The 16233-nt window shown below is 50.1% G+C and overlaps 1 protein-coding gene across 3 annotated transcripts in view; it reads left to right on the forward strand.

Moving 5' to 3' along the window:
- The window catches only part of MTOR (mechanistic target of rapamycin kinase), a 124227-nt gene that overhangs the window by 92366 nt on the left and 15628 nt on the right, over positions 1–16233 (forward strand). For 2 of the 3 annotated variants that reach the window (XM_025856015.2, XM_025856016.2), the window contains 13 exons: positions 958–1035; positions 1244–1351; positions 4776–4901; positions 5002–5133; positions 8906–9021; positions 9973–10090; positions 12339–12590; positions 13273–13373; positions 14478–14574; positions 14839–14937; positions 15188–15343; positions 15462–15644; positions 16056–16190. In XM_025856015.2, the coding sequence (XP_025711800.1) occupies positions 958–1035; positions 1244–1351; positions 4776–4901; positions 5002–5133; positions 8906–9021; positions 9973–10090; positions 12339–12590; positions 13273–13373; positions 14478–14574; positions 14839–14937; positions 15188–15343; positions 15462–15644; positions 16056–16190 (1701 nt within the window). The remainder of the gene's footprint in view (positions 1–957; positions 1036–1243; positions 1352–4775; positions 4902–5001; positions 5134–8905; positions 9022–9972; positions 10091–12338; positions 12591–13272; positions 13374–14477; positions 14575–14838; positions 14938–15187; positions 15344–15461; positions 15645–16055; positions 16191–16233) is intronic. The other variant, XM_025856017.2, reaches the window with a different exon arrangement.

Genomic DNA, 16233 nt, shown 5'->3' on the forward strand with positions numbered 1-16233 from the left:
GTCATCGTTGCTCTGATCACTTTGCTAGCATTCCTCGTAGTAGAGAGAAACCTTCTATCTCACCTGAGGAGGATGGGGACAGCAGCAGTCCCCGCCCTGCAGCAGGGATCAGTCACGAGCCCCTTCTGGCTGTGCCAGGAGTGTCACACAGTGATGACCTTCCAGAAAAGCTAGCATCAGATTTGAAAAATCCTATGCTGGCCTGCAGAATAAAAGAATGAAGTAATCACATCCTGACAGGCACTGGACTGTCTTGGATGGGGTGCTGGGGTAGGTGACCTGAGCACCTAAGGGATGGGGACGCCATCCTCACTCTCAAACATTCGAGAAAGAAAAGCTCCACGTGCAGGGTGTTTAGTTGATGAAACGGAAGACTCAAGCTGCAGCCCCGCGGCCATCCTCCAAGCTGGGATTTTACAGGACCAGAACTGAGGCTGGGGCCGGCCGCGTCGAAGGCACAAGAACCCCCGTGACATGGGCAGGTTTGGGCGTTCCTCTGCCAGGAGCAGAGGCGCTCCCTCTTGAGGACAAGGTGGCGTAGAAGCCAGTGACGACCACCTGGGGCTACTGAGAGTGTGCACAATTTAGGCTCACAAATGTGTCCAGCAAGGAGAAGATGAAAGAGAGCAGGCCCACAGGCTGTCCTCTGGAGACGCAAGAGCACAGTGCTTCCGTCTCTAAGCCTGCATGTTCCCTCCCTAGTTCCCCGGCATTCAGGGTAGTAAGCTTGCAGTTGCTATTCATTCTGTCTCTTCTGAGAAATTGGATAACGTTCTTCTTTAGCTTTACAGATCTGGTAAAAGGTTTCTTCCCTTCTTCAGTGAACTTTTTTCTTCGCCCTAGAATTTAAGTGAAATGAATAAACTCCAGCTAGCTGACAAGCCTGAAAAAAAACAGCACCACCCCTGGCCCCCAAGCCCACAGCTCAGGTCTGTGGTTCTCCTATTTCTCCTCTAGTGCATCGACAAAGCCAGAGACCTGCTGGATGCTGAGTTAACCGCTATGGCAGGAGAAAGCTACAGTCGGGCATATGGGGTGAGTGTGAAACATTCTGCACAGGGTCGTTTTAGAGGCTCATTTCAGTTCTTTTTTCAGCGTGGCCGAGTGAGGACTCCCAGGCTGCTGGGAACATGCCTGTGTATTCTCAGCAGATGCCCTGTCACTAGAAGGAAAGATTGAAATGAATCCTGGCTTTCAGATTGTTCATGCAGTGTTAAGTTGGAATGTGATTTGCTTCCATCAGGCCATGGTCTCTTGCCACATGCTCTCCGAGCTGGAGGAGGTTATCCAGTACAAACTTGTCCCTGAGCGACGGGAGATCATCCGCCAGATCTGGTGGGAGAGACTGCAGGTGAGGCCGCTAGAAAGCCCCCAGTAGCCCCCCCCCACCCCCTGCCCTGCTCTTGCCCAGCACATGCTCCCTGCCTCCCCACAGAAGCTGGGGTGGCATTCAAGGCAAAGCATTCAGAGGCTGTGCGCCTCAGCCCTTAGCTATGAGCAAATCACCAGTTCTCCAGCCTCCTCTGACCCTTCTCTAGGAGCGTAAGAAAATGTCTTTAGTAAGTGACACTTAACAGACAGCCTGTTGAGAATCTTAACCTCAGAATCAGTGGTTCTCGGTTTCAGCTGCCTGATAGGATGACCTGCAGGGATTTTTTAAAATCTGGATCCCCAGGCTACTTCCCAGACCAAATAAAATTTCTGGGGATAGACCCAGGATCAATATCTCTTCAGCCGCCCCAGATGCTTCCGGTGTGTGACTAACACAGAACCACTACTCTAAATCCACTTACTGGCTGCCTGCACCCAGCTTTTTAAATGGGGCTGCCTAATGTTTCAGCCGACCAACCCCTGCTGTTTACTGTTCCTCCAGTCACAGTCATGCACAGTCTCTCTTCAGACTGTTTTGTACTGAAGTTTCCCTCATGGAGAAACTTCTCCAAGTCCTCCATCAGTGTTTTCATTGTACATTCTGATCATTTGAGCATGAGGTGCAGTCAGTTCCAGATCTGGAAGTCAGCAGTCTTAAGTGTTCTTGGAAAGGACAATTCTCCCATTCCTTGAGTCGGTAGGAGGGCAAGTTCATTTGCAAAGGAGAGAAAGCCTTTACCGCTCCAGAAGCCGCTGGTCCCCTGTGCATCGTAATTAGCCTCCTCAGTTTTAGACTGTTCCTCTTGGCCTGTCCACACCTATTTCCAAATTCTGTCTCCAGGCGAATCAGAGTCTGTGGTTCCAGGCCCCTCGGTAGGCTGTGACAAAACCTTTTCATTCCAGGCTGCATTCCTGTCTGGGAAGCTCAGGGCACATTCCACTGGCAAGGAAAGAGCATCGGGCAAAGGAGCATGTGTGAATACAGTCGTTTGTGTGCGGCAGTGAGCACATGCGGTTCTTTCATATGTTTTATTAGCAATTATGAAATGCCCAGTGAATGTTTTGATGGAAAATTGTCTATTGGACACCAGAAGAGAATTCCACAAAGCAAGCATTTCCCACCTGACTTGTACACACCCCATTTTTTTTTTAAGTGCCCATAATGGGGTGAAGAATTTCCAAATCAGAGATCTGATGAGTCTTCTGCCATTCTAACAAGGGAGGCTTTATCCAAATAGAGATCCGGACAGGGGTGGAATAAATGCATCTTGGAGAGGGGAAACCCGTGTTTGACTTTATCATGTCCAAGACACTGTCGGCATCTGAGGCCTTCATGACTTCGCTTCCTTGAGACAAGATGCTTTTTGGCTTATAGGGGCCAGATTATTTCAGCCTCTGGAAGAAACTAGCAGATGGTGAGAAGTTCCCAAAACAGTCACTCAATGTACTTTTTCCTATTTTCATAACTTTCCAAATCACTGTTGTCACACTTAATGGGATGGAAAGATATGGTCCAAGGCCTGAAAATAAAGCATTAAGTTTGTGGTAGAAATTTGGCTCTTGTGGATGACTTGCCTGCATCCAGCTTTTTAAATGGGGCTGCCTAATGTTTTAGCCGACCAAGCCCTGCTGTTTACTGTTCCTCTGGTCACAGTCATGCACGGTCTCTCTTCAGACTGTTTCCTACTGAAGTTTCCCTCATGGAGAAACTGAGCCACCCAGAGTGGGATCGGGAACCCTGCACCCCAGCACTGGGTTCGACGGGGTTCACTCAGTGTGAGCTGCCTCGGTTGAAGAACTGCCATTTTGTGGTCAAGTCATTTAAGTTGAAATCCCCTGCCAGAGTCTCCCATGGGGCAGTTTGAGGGGTCAGCCTTACTTGCCTTGGGTTCTTTATTTAGGCTCACAGTGGATCCTGTCGTATTTAAAAGCCTGCGACCATTGTTGCTAGATTCTCAGACTCACCTCCATGGAGGATGGCTTCTTTGGTTTCATTTGTCTTTGAAATGGACAGATTTGCCGATGGAGTGACCAGCCCTTCTCCCCTGGTGGTTTGTCTCTGAGTCTGGCTTCTTACAGCAAAGGTGGAAGAGAAGGGGCCACTTACCCTCAGAAGTTTTTGATATAAAATTGGCCTATCCCTTTTGATAACAATGAATTCACTCTTTTTTAATTAAAAGGAATTTATTTGTGTGAGTGAAAGAGGCACTTTTCCTTCTATATGCAGTTTTTGATCTGAGACCAATGAAAATGAAGCAGAAAGAATCTAAGCAAGTCTTTGTGCAGGTTTAAGCATTAATAACTTCAGGACTGACAGTGCCGCCGCTTACAAGCAGCATCATTTGAGAATTTATTTAAAGTTCTTTTAGGGGCACCTGGGTGGCTCAGTCGTTGAGCGTCTGCCTTCGGCTCTGGTCATGATCCCAGGGTCCTGGGATCGAGCCCCCCCCATTTGGGCTCCCTTCTCCGCGGGAAGCCTGGTTCTCTCTCTTCCACTCCCCCTGCTTGTGGTCCCTCTCTCACTGTGTCTTTCTCTGTCAAATAAATAAATAAAATCTTTTAAAAAAATAAATAAAAATAAACTTCTTTTATCCTTAATTCATCTTTCAAATTTTGAACGATACATTTTTTTAAAGATTCTATTTTTAAGTAATCTCTACACCCAGCTTGGGGCTCGAACTCACAACTCTTGGATCAAGAATCACACACCCTACCGACTGAATCAGCCAGTCTCCCCTGAATGATACATTTGAAATTGGATTTGTCAATGATCGTCTTCTTCAGCCAGAGAAGCTGAAGCAAAAAAATCAAAGTTAAAAATGCACTATTGGGGCGCCTGGGTGGCTCAATCAGTTAAGCGTCTGCCTTCGGCTCAGGTCACAATCCTGGAGTTCTGGGATCAAGCCCCATATCTGGCTCCCTGCTCAACGAGGAGTCTGCCTCTCCCTCTGCCTCTCACCCCACTGGTGCTCTCTCTTTCTCACTCCCTCTCCCTCTCTCTCAAATAAATAAATAAAATCCATTACAAAAAAAGACTGGCTTTAAAAAAAAAATGCATTTACAATCCAGAAAAGAAATTTAAATAGTTTAATTCATGTTGCCGTCATCATAGCTCTATGAAGTTGGTACTATCTTTACCCCCATTTTAGTGGTTAAATAACATGTGCGGTGTCCCACGGATGGAAAGCTGCAGGGCCAGGACTCAAGGACCAGAGCCTATACTCTCCTGATCCTCAGATTTTGAGAGGTTCCTAAGAAGTGTTTTTCTTCACAGTACTCTTCACTTAAAGTTGAGGTTGTAAAAATGAATTTCTTTGCTGATTCAAGGCAGGTTTTGCTGTTGCTTGTTGGAGGTTAAAGCTATAGCAGAGGACATGCCTAATTCCCACTCCTGAATGTTCCAGGGCTGCCAGCGTATTGTGGAGGACTGGCAGAAAATCCTGATGGTGCGGTCACTCGTGGTCAGCCCTCATGAGGACATGAGGACCTGGCTCAAGTATGCCAGTCTCTGTGGGAAGAGTGGCAGGCTGGTGAGTAACCCCCCCCCGCAGTGGGGGGTGGGAGGCTGAGGAGGGAAAGGTGCTCCCGGTCCCGTTCTGTTTACCACGCGACCTCTCTTGTTATTTTAAGGCCCTTGCTCATAAAACCTTAGTGTTGCTCCTGGGAGTTGATCCATCGCGGCAACTTGACCATCCTCTGCCAACAGTTCACCCTCAGGTGACCTACGCCTACATGAAAAACATGTGGAAGAGTGCTCGCAAGGTCTGTATCCGAATCCATCCAGCAGTAGACCATGTTTCTCCAGAATGCTCACTAACTGGTGTCTCACTGCCTTGGGGCCCAGAAGGAAACAGCATCCAAACCACCATGTCAGGGAGTTTGCTCCTGTTAGGAAACTATTTGGCCTGATTTCAGAAGTGAATCGTATTCAAGGGCCTGCGCATATACCGTTGATCAAACTTGAGTGTAGTCACAGTTGTATTTGTCAGCAGATGGAATATGCTGGAACATAGGAAGGGCACAATTTCTGGCCTCCTCACGCCCGCTCCCCCCACCTCCCAAGAGAAAGTGGGCTGTTCAGTACCCAAATGCAGCATATCTGTGAAAACATAGACTGGAAATTTCATAAGACCAATCAGGTTTTTCAGACTTCTCATCTCCTTCCAGTCATCAGTTGGGATTCAGAAGCAGCAACACCCAGAGTGTCACGCTGAATCCAGTAGGGAGCATCTTCTCGGAGCCAGCGTAGAATTCCTCTTCCTTTATTTACAGACAGGGTCCTTCCTCGGACAGGGAAATAGATGTGGCTCCTGGTGGGGGTTTTGGTTTTCTTTTTTGAAACGATCTCCCTGGATGATGGTGACGATTAACAAAAAGTTGGCCCTGGAGGCAAAATCAGCCCCTGCTCTGGCTCTTCATCCCCCTTACCAAACAGAGGGAGCGTCCCAGCTCTCCTCCTCTCCCCATCCTGGTCCCTGCGCAGGACCTGCTGGGAAAAGGAGTACGGAGCGACCACTGCAGCCGAGGCTGTGGAAGGCACACTTAAGGAAATCCGGGACCGTGTCTGGAAATTGACTTCTTTTTGGGTGGTTGACTCTGTGACTGCGAAAGCCACCCAGAGTGGGATCGGGAACCCTGCACCCCAGCGCTGGGTCTTCGATGGGGTTCACTTCCACAGGATTGGCCCAAGCTCCATTCTCTGCATGTATCATTTGGGGGTTTTGTTTTCTTTTTGTTGTTTTGGGGGGTTTGGTTTGGTTTTGTTGTAAGTCTCTGCGAACTTCCCGGGCCAGAGCACTTCTGATTCGAAGCCTGACCTTCCTCCAGGCAAATGAGAAAAACAGAAGGTGCTGGATCTGAGTGTAGTCTGGTTTCCTTCCTGTGTACAGCGTCCAAGTGTTTGAACGTTGTGCCAAAGGGAGGCAGCAGGAGCCTCTTGGCTAATGTCTCAACCCGGGAGTGACTTCTTTCAACCTATGACCACAGCCCAACCTCTGCACACACTACGGCCTCTTCTTAGGAGCCCAGATTCCGATGGGAGGCCATGAAACAACAGGCATTAGAAATTTAGAAACCTCTTTCAGGTCAGGTGCTTGAACTTCAAGCCCAGAGCTAGAGATGTCACATCTTTTCAGGAGTCACTCAAAGAGAACCAACTATGTAATAATAATCGTGCTACTAGGCAAGTCCCTTTTCCTCTCTGGGCTTTACTTTCCCCCACTACAAACAATTCAGTAAAGCGATTGTATTCTGCCTTGCGTAAGGCAGGTGAGAGAGTTTGAGAAAAGCAGAGCCTGCTCTGCAGGAAGGCACTATGCAGAAGGTGTATGTCCTGTGTTTTCCTAGACGAGCCACTGTCCAGAATCTAGAAACAAGCCGGTCCTTCTTGAAATCTCACTAAGCTGAGGACATCGATCTTGCCCACCAGCCAGGAGTAGGGCGTGCCGCTGAACTCTGGGCACGAGAGAAGCCCCTTCCTCTGAGCGGCCAGTCTTTCATCTCTCTCTAAGAGAGAAAGAATCCGTTTTTCCCCCCTTGCTTCCCAGAGGTGGAGAAAAGAGGGTATTTTAATAGAACACTGAATTCCTTGAAAGTAAGTGGCCTCCATGCCACGGAGTAGAAGGATACAGATTCTCCCACGCTGGATAAATTTACTTAATACTGAGCTTCAAATCCAAACTACTACGCAGTCCTCCCTGGTTTGGGCAGTTTATTTTTGATTCAGCGCCTGACTGAGTCTCCTGAAAGGAATCTAAACTGTGTGTCTGGACTGCCAGCGACACGGAGCGTGCGGGCTCCGAACAGCCCTGGCATCAGAGCTCCTGCTTCAGTCCTTACGTGCTTGACGGACACACTCGGCTCACCGGCTTCTCAGTCCCCCTTCTTGTGGTTGATCTTTCCAGTGCTGCCTCGCAGTTCTTCGTTTCCTTCTTAATCAGCTTTAAGTCTGGTCAATGTAGTTCTCGTAGAGGAAAAACTAAAGGAACATTTATCACTTCTCAGGTGCGGGCTGCTAATGTCGTTCATTTTTCAAAGCCGGGGTGAGTAATGGAACCCCGCGAAGGCAGCTGTCTGAGGGGGACAGGTGTCTTGTTACCTGTCGGAACATCTGTGTGTCTGCCCTGTCCCCATGCGTGGATTAGCTGCCTGATAAATTGTTTGTCACGTCCTTCTGGCTCTGGGGTGAGCCCTGTCTGTTGATGCCAATTAATTCCTTCCCTTGAAAGGTCTGTGAGGTTGGGCCTGGCCCCCAAGCCAGGGAGTTGTGTTTTCCTTCAAGACCATCACTACTGACACATTTCAGTTTTTATTTTTTATTTATTTTTTTTAAGATTTTATTTATTTATTTGACAGAAAGAAAGAGCAGGAACACAAGCAGGGGGAGTGGGAGAGGGAGAAGCAGGCTTCCCACCGAGCAGGGAGCCCGACGTGGGGCTCGATCCCAGGACCCTGGGACCATGACCGGAGCCGAAGACAGACGCTTAATGACTGAGCCACCCAGGCGCCCCCGACGTTTCAGTTTTTAAAACAAAATGGGGACCATTCTGACCTTATTTATTGGAAGCATTCCCCCCCCCCCGTCTTCTTCTGCAGCAAAGAACATGTTGCCTCTTTTTCACTCTCTCACATACTGTTTCCCCTCCCCATGTTGGTGGATTTCATCCCACCATTTTCCCACTTGGAGCTAAAATGTCTGTATGCTCTGTCTCCACCCGTGAAGCCCTTTAAAAATAGTGTGGATGCCATTAATCAAGATGCTGGTGGGAGTGGACGTGTGGGCTTCTACAGATGGCTGGTACCTTATTCCCAGATCTCTGACTCTGCGTCTCTGCCCTTCCCTTGTTCAGCTCCCTGTTCCTAACCCAAGTGCCTCTGCTCACTTTGTATCAAGTCCCGTGGTGTAAATAGATGGAACGGGTTGAGGATGCTGTGACGGTTTCACTCCTAAGCCACCCCGTTCACCTAGATGTCTGCTCAGCCAGTGTCTTCCCCCTATTTCCTTGGATGGATGGATGAGGGGCTTCACCCCATCTCTGTGTTCTTATTTGGGTACTGAGGGTTCTTTCGGATTTTTAAAACTATAGTTTGGGCTCTGCTGCAGTGTCCAAGGTACCATAGAGTTCTAAACAAGTACTAAAGTTTTACGGGCCCGGAACAATCCCCCAGAAGCCTGGCTTCCCCCGGGGCAATATGTTGACAGCAAAGTAAGCGTTGTTTCACATTTATTCCTAAGAATTGTTATTTCGGTGTAACCAGGCAGGTAGCTTTTCCGAAGCTTCTCAAAATAGCAGTACAGTTAGCCAAGGGGAGCTGAGACTTGAGTTGGAAAAGTATGAGTCTTCTTGAAAAGCCCAGCCATCTCCCAGCGTCTTGCCCTGGCCCCCTGTCGTAGGGAACTCTCGCCCTGTGCTCCAGGGTGCTCTCCTGGGGGTGGGGGGCGGTCAGCTCGAGGGCTCATGAGATGAACGGGGGTTTCTGTCCCGCGAGGTCGGGCTGAATGGCAAGCGGCTCCCCGTGCTTTTGTCTGGTACAGATCGATGCCTTCCAGCACATGCAACACTTCGTGCAGACCATGCAGCAGCAGGCCCAGCATGCCATCGCCACCGAGGACCAGCAGCACAAGCAAGAGCTGCACAAGCTCATGGCCCGGTGAGGTGTCCCTGCTGGCCGGGGCCAGCCATGCCCCAGTCCCCCCAGTGCTAGCAGCCTCTGCGGCATGGCGGGAACACTCAGAACTCCCTGGGCAGCGAGCTGCTGACACCGCCTTTGGCAGTAGGAACCCCAGGCAGCCATCGAATCGTGCTGCGCCAGAGCCCTTGCTGTTGTTTGCCCAGGATTCAGCCCCAGAGCATCCATGTGCTGTTGTCCTCCTGGTGTCTGGCTTGAGAGTCAGACCCCTTGTCTGCAAATGCCAGCTATGCTGCTGCTTCAATGTGCAACTTTAGATGAGTTACTTAACTGCTCTGTGCCTCAGTTTCCTCATTGTATAAAAGGGGGATGATGAGAGCTCCTATTTGTTAGGATGGTAAAGGCGGTATGAGGGTTAATAGAACAAACACGTCACCCGTTTAGAGCAGTACCTGGAAGAGAGTAGCAATCAGTAAATATTGGCTGTTAATATTATCATCATGAATGATCTATTATAAATGATATATATCATTATATAATATGATGTATGATATAATATAAAATACTGATATGTATCTATCATTATAAATGGAGGGGAGAAAGAAGTGAGGGGAAGCCAGTAGCAGTCAATAGGAAAAGTTACTCAGCAGCCGACACCCTCAAAAACTGAAGTCGGTGTGGGTAGGTCCATGCAGACCTACCCCGTACCAGGTACTGGTTGATGCTAGCATTGAAACACAGGTCAGGGAGAAGAAATGATACATTCAAAACGTGGCCCTAACGCCCATTTTTTTCCTTCTGGGTGGCTGAGAATCCTGGTGCTTCCATCACGTTGCTTCCTGGGAGCAAGCATAAACATCAGGGAGGCTTTCCTGCTCCGCGGACAAAATGGGCTGTTCTCCTTGTTGGGGGGTGGGTGTGGGGGAGCTAGCATGTGGGGGTAGCAATGTGGGGTTGTTTCTCTGTCTCCAGGTGTTTCCTGAAACTCGGGGAGTGGCAGCTGAACCTGCAGGGCATCAACGAGAGCACCATCCCCAAGGTGCTGCAGTACTACAGCGCGGCCACAGAGCACGACCGCAGCTGGTACAAGGTAACCCCGAGCCCGCTGGGCTTCCCAGCTGCGCTGCCTCCGGTGAGAGCCCAGCCCCTCAGAGCCCTGCTGGTGCTGGTCCTGCACTGGGGATCTGCTTGTTTGTGTGCCAGGAGCCAGTCTGTCAGAGGCCCCTTACAAGCTTCATTGTACAGAAAGATTGGTAGAGTCTTTTTTTTTTTTTTTTTTTTTTGAGAAACACTTTATCACACCATTATTGCGTATGTGGCACGGGGGAATGCTTGTTGTCTTATAGACTCTTAGCTGATTGTTTTCCTACGAGCATCTGGACGCACGGTTAATCTCTGGAACTTTATCTTCCCTTGGGTCATCTGTTCCTTCCCGGCTTCTTCCTGATTTCCATCCCTGCCTGCTCCTCATCTAAGAACTTCACTTTCTCTATTTTTATTGGAAAGCTCTAGGTAACATCCTGTTATGACATAGGAAACTTTTCAGGAAGATAAACAGAATTAGAAAATGTATCAAAGATGCAGTTGACTGCTAGAGGAGGGATTTGGGGAAGAACACATCTTTGATGAGAGCACATAGCCTTAGTTTTTAGGTCTTTCCTGAGGGACCTACCTCCTGGTAATAGCTGCTTGGTACAGCAGACGTCATTGATTTCCTTAACTTGCTAATACTTTGTGAATTAATCCCTCTGAGATCAAAACATACATCTGAAGACACAGAAGCATCTACAGGAAAAATCTTATCCTGATTGAAGCATGCTTCATTCTGATCCGAAAAATGCCCGTTTCGTGATAGCAGCAATAATTACTCTAACTAGGACAGCTTCAGTTCCATCCAGTAAACCCTGGATTAGCTGGAACCTTACCAACTGGAAGTATCTCTTAACCAGATTACTTTTCTTCACTCAAATTTTAGAAAAGAAACAAATCACGAGTAAAAAAAACTGGTTCCAGGAATTTTAAGTTTTTCTTTGTATGGCTCCTTTTGGGTTTGTGCTGTCTTACTGTAATGGTGGTCCTGTGTGTGTGCAGAGACTATTTCTGTCTTGCTCACCACATCCCCTGGCTCAATGCCTGGTACGGAGTGGATAAAGAAGAGCTGTTGAATAAATGAAAGGTGTGGGGAAACAGCCCGGGTCATTGCAGAATTGTGACTCATCAAATAAAGGTCAATTATGATCAACCTACTCTGCTTAGGTAGAAAAGTGGACACTCTTATGTTAAAGAAAGGTTTTTAGCAAGGGATGCTAAAGGAATTTCCCGATTATCCAGAAAGTATATCCAGTCCAGTGCAGTATTTAGTGTCCTGCCATCAGTGCAAACTTATGAGGCCCCAAATCAAAGTGTGCCTCATGCTGTCCGCACAAGGCAATGCTGCACCATAGGTCACCGCAGCTCGAAACTGCAGAGCGTGGATAGTTCCTCCTTTACCAAAAGAAGCACCCGAGGCTTCTCCCGGTGAACAGTCGTTGGGCACTGGCTCTCTGACAGGGCACACACGGGCCGGATGGGAGAGCTGGACAGATGTGCTCCCTTTCCCACTGACCTAGGACCTGGTTAAGACTTTTACCATCACTCCCCTACGCCTCTGCTCCCATAAATAGTGGTTCATATATGGCTGCCCAAGGAATCTTTAAAATCTAGAATGAAATGGGATCTCCTTGGCCTAATATGTTAGCCTGTCCACAATCTGACCCTGCCCTTTGCTAACCTTCCCCCTCACCGCCCTCCATCACAGACTATGCTCCAGTCGGATCCGTTTCTTTGTTTCTTATGAACCGCCCTGTGCTGGCCACCCTGCATCTTCGTCCCTGACCTCCCCAGGCCAGAAAGTCCCTGCTGCTGTGTTCTTGTCCCCACCTTGCCCATCAAAGGCTTCCCTTCAGTCCCTACCCCAGAAACCTCCCCTCTGCGAAGCCTTCCCTGAGCCTGGCTGTCTGTTGTACGTCGCGTTGCCCCCTCAGATTTGCCTGTCCTCGGGTTGCTGGGCCCTCCACCAGACTGGAAGGCCCCTGAGACAAGGGCCTGGCTTGCTTCTCTTCGGGTGCCCCCCTCCCCGCAGCCCTCACCACAGTCCTGATACAGTGAGGGCACCACAGAATGAAGGAATCAGGCTGAATCTGGTAAAAGGCCCCATTCCTGAGTGTTTCAGTGAGGTTTTGCTCTGCTGGCCACTGAGAAGAAAGGGCAGTCCCAGCGCTCTTCCTCAGCTTTGGCCTCACGCTCCTCTAAGGCCTTGGCACTCAAGCCCCCTCATCCTCGACTCTCGCCCCACCCAGGCCTGGCACGCGTGGGCAGTGATGAACTTCGAAGCTGTGCTGCACTACAAGCATCAGAACCAAGCCCGTGACGAGAAGAAGAAGCTGCGGCACGCCAGCGGGGCCAACATCACCAGCACGACCACGGCCGCCACCACAGCGGCCACGGCCACGGCCACCGCCACCAGCACCGAGGGCAGCAACAGCGAGAGCGAGGCCGAGAGCACCGAGAACAGCCCCACCCCGTCTCCTCTGCAGAAGAAGGTCACTGAGGTACCCTTCCCTTCCTCCCCCAGCGAGGACTGAGCCCGGCACCAGGCGCTCTGAGGAGTGAGACGGTGGTGGCCGCTGAGGAACCTGGGCTTCTCCGTGAAGGGCCGGAGGAACCTAGACGGTGTGGCTTATTTGTCAGCCAGCATTGTTCAAGATGGCGCTTTTGTGCATGTGTTTGTATTTGAGGCGCTGCTTTAGCCCCCAAGCTGAAGACTGAGTTTCTGGTCATTCTTCCCACGAGAATGAGCTCATCCCCTTAAAGCCTGCACCTGTGTGTGTGGGTGGCCGTGCACATCTGCGGGTCCACTTGAGGACAGAGCCCGGCAGGATCCGTCCTCTGCCTCTTCCTCCCCTACCCCGCCTCCCCTCCGGCTGTCCTTTCAGAGTGCTCCAGGGTAGCTAGCAGGCCCAGAGAGTGGCGTGTTCGGGCTCGGCCCCCTCCCCCTGCCACCCTGTTTAGGAAGCCACCAGTAGCCCAAGATGATAGTGATTGTGACACAGTTGGCATTTCCTGAGTGCTTGCTATGTGCCAGGTACTAATCCAGGGGGTTCTCACGTATTAACTGATTTAACTTCATAAGCTCTCTTTGAGGTGTAGGTACTATTCGTATGCTGTGAGGCCCCTTTTACAGATGAGAAAACTAAGGCAAGAGTGTCCATTAACATGTGTGTGTTCCAACAGGATTTGTCCAAAACCCTTTTGATGTACACCGTCCCCGCCGTCCAGGGCTTCTTCCGTTCCATCTCCTTGTCACGAGGCAACAACCTCCAGGACACGCTGAGGTATCAGAGAGGGGCAGGGCCCCTGGTAGGCTGTGTGCGCAGCAGGACACAGAATTACTCGTGATGTCCTCTTCACCTTCCCCACCATGATGAGTGTATCCGAGAGTAACGGCTGACCAGCCTCCACTGGCCAAGACTGTGGAGGAGGCTTGGCCTGAGAATGCTCCGCGCGCGCTCTGTCACGAAGGGAAGAAGCGTATCTGTTTGTGGCAGTAGTGCTGAAATCCCCTCAGCTTTTTTTTTTTTTTTTTTTAAGATTTTATTTATTCGAGTGAGAGTGAGCAAGAGAGAAGGAACAGGGGGAGAGGCAGGCAGAGGCAGAAGCAGGCTCCCCGCTGAGCAGGGAGCCTGACATGGGGCTCGATCCCAGGATCCTGAGATCATGACCTGAGCCAAAGGCAGATGCTTAACCGACTGAGCCACCCAGGAGCCTCCCCTCAGCTTTGAGAGGCCACTTAGAGAGGCCGAAACAAATGGCACAGACCGGCCAGTCCAGAGGCTATGGGTGATGGGCAGCAGAGTCCTACATTTACCCTGTTGCCCCTGGTCTCCAGGTGACTGTATGTGCAAAAATTATGCATAGGTTGTCCCTGGGCTCATCTGTTAGATTTCTGAGCTTAGACCATGCTGAACCTTCTGCATTATCTGAAACAAAATAATCGTTCACTTGGGATGCCCGTCCTTGTGTTGAGCCAGGTATTAACGACCATCACCAACCACCCTTCGCAGGTGGTCCCCGAGACCAGACACTGGAGAACCACTGATTTGAGGCCCTGCCAATCATTCTTTTTTTTTTTCTTTTAAGAGTTATTCATTTTAGAGACAGAGAGAGAAAGTGTGAACAGGGGGAGGAGGGGCAGAGGGAGAGAGAGAGAATCCTCAAGCAGACTCCTGCTAAGCGCAGAGCCCCATGTGGGGCCCGATCCCAGGACCCTGAGATCATGACCTGAGCCAAAATCAAGAGTCAGACAAAACTGACAGAACCACCCAGGCGCCCCTTTGCCAATTATTCTTTTCTCAAGAGTCTTAAAATTTAAAAAAAAAAAAAACACACAAAAATTTGGAAACTCAATTTTCTGTGATTTTCTCATTCTTCTTCTCCAGAGTCCTCACCTTATGGTTTGACTATGGCCACTGGCCAGATGTAAATGAAGCCTTAGTGGAGGGGGTGAAAGCGATCCAGATTGACACTTGGTTACAGGTAAGGCCGGCTCACGTCTCACTCCTGCTCTGTCTCCTCCTGGGATCATGCGGTGTTCAGTGAACAGTGGTAAAGAAGGGGGGAATCGGTCCCAAGGTCGAGACTCCATATTTTCTTTAGTTTCTCCCAGAGAACTAAAGGGAATGAACCATTTTAGAGCTTACCAGCATCTACCACAAGTTTCAAGAGCTGGTCGTTGCCCAGAAGAATAACTAGTTGTTTTCACATCTCACGCACTGCATACCATGTCTGTCTGAATTCCAGGTTATACCGCAGCTCATCGCAAGAATCGATACACCGAGGCCCTTGGTGGGCCGCCTCATTCACCAGCTTCTCACAGACATTGGCCGGTACCACCCCCAGGTATGTGGCACCCTGGCAGTTTCTCCTCGAGCAGCTGACCTTTTGATCTGGATCTCAGCTTTTCCTAAAGCTGCTCTAGAGATACAAGTGCAGGAACTGGGAGCCAGGCATCCCATCTGTCCAGCTGGCAGGCCCAGGCCCAGGGGCCTTCCTGAAGAAAAGAGACCCCCACCCACCCCAAGATTGAGTGGTGGACTCAAATGAGTGTCAGCAGCATCTTCTTTCTCTCTCTTATCTTCCTGAAAGTCAGAGTTTGCAAGTGTTCCTTCCGTGTCTGCCTCAGGCCCTCATCTACCCCCTGACCGTGGCCTCTAAGTCCACCACGACGGCCCGCCACAACGCAGCCAACAAGATCCTGAAGAACATGTGTGAGCACAGTAACACCCTGGTCCAGCAGGCCATGATGGTGAGTGAGCCTTCCTCACAACGGTGCTGCGGGCGAGAGGGCCTCCTGTCTCTCCAAGACAGGCCTTTCTGAGGTTAGCTCGTCCTTGGCGCTTCTCTCTTTCCCCTCTTTGGTCCAGGTGAGCGAGGAGCTAATCCGCGTGGCCATCCTCTGGCACGAGATGTGGCACGAAGGCCTAGAAGAAGCGTCTCGTCTGTACTTTGGGGAGAGGAACGTGAAAGGCATGTTCGAGGTGCTGGAGCCCCTGCATGCTATGATGGAACGGGGCCCCCAGACTCTGAAGGAAACATCTTTTAATCAGGTATGGGATAAGAAAGCACGGCTTGACATGACCCAAAGCCTTTACCAGACCCCTTTCTCTCTGGCTACCCTGCTGACTTGAATAAAATGTACTCTGACGGAGGTCACAGAATATAAAAACACCAGCAGTTTAATTGTCACTAACTTATAAGAACCCTCCCAAAGCTTTAGCTGGAAAACCACGAGATCCTTCCTGAGCTCATCTTGCCTCTCCTTACTTTGTGCATAAGCCGTCCTGAGACTGGGGCCTCCAGGACTGGGCCTCCACGCTGTCCTTGCTAAGCCTTGCAAAGGCCCAGAGCCGTCCAGCCGTAACGTGCGGCCAGGCAGTTGTGCTGTCTGCTTGGGGGTTCGGCCTGCAGCTTAGTCGACACCTTGACGCCTCGAGTACTTCCCCTGCTTCCCCGCTCAGGCATATGGTCGAGACTTAATGGAGGCCCAAGAGTGGTGCAGGAAGTACATGAAATCCGGGAACGTCAAGGACCTCACCCAAGCCTGGGACCTCTATTATCACGTGTTCAGACGAATCTCTAAGCAGCTGCCTCAGGTAGGATCTTCAGGTTCTAGCAGCGTTAACTGTCATTGTCCCT

This window comes from Callorhinus ursinus, unplaced genomic scaffold, assembly GCF_003265705.2.
Source record: "Callorhinus ursinus isolate GAN/ISIS: 27379988/994484 unplaced genomic scaffold, GSC_fseal_2.0 scaffold18, whole genome shotgun sequence".
In the NCBI taxonomy this organism is placed as follows: domain Eukaryota; kingdom Metazoa; phylum Chordata; class Mammalia; order Carnivora; family Otariidae; genus Callorhinus; species Callorhinus ursinus.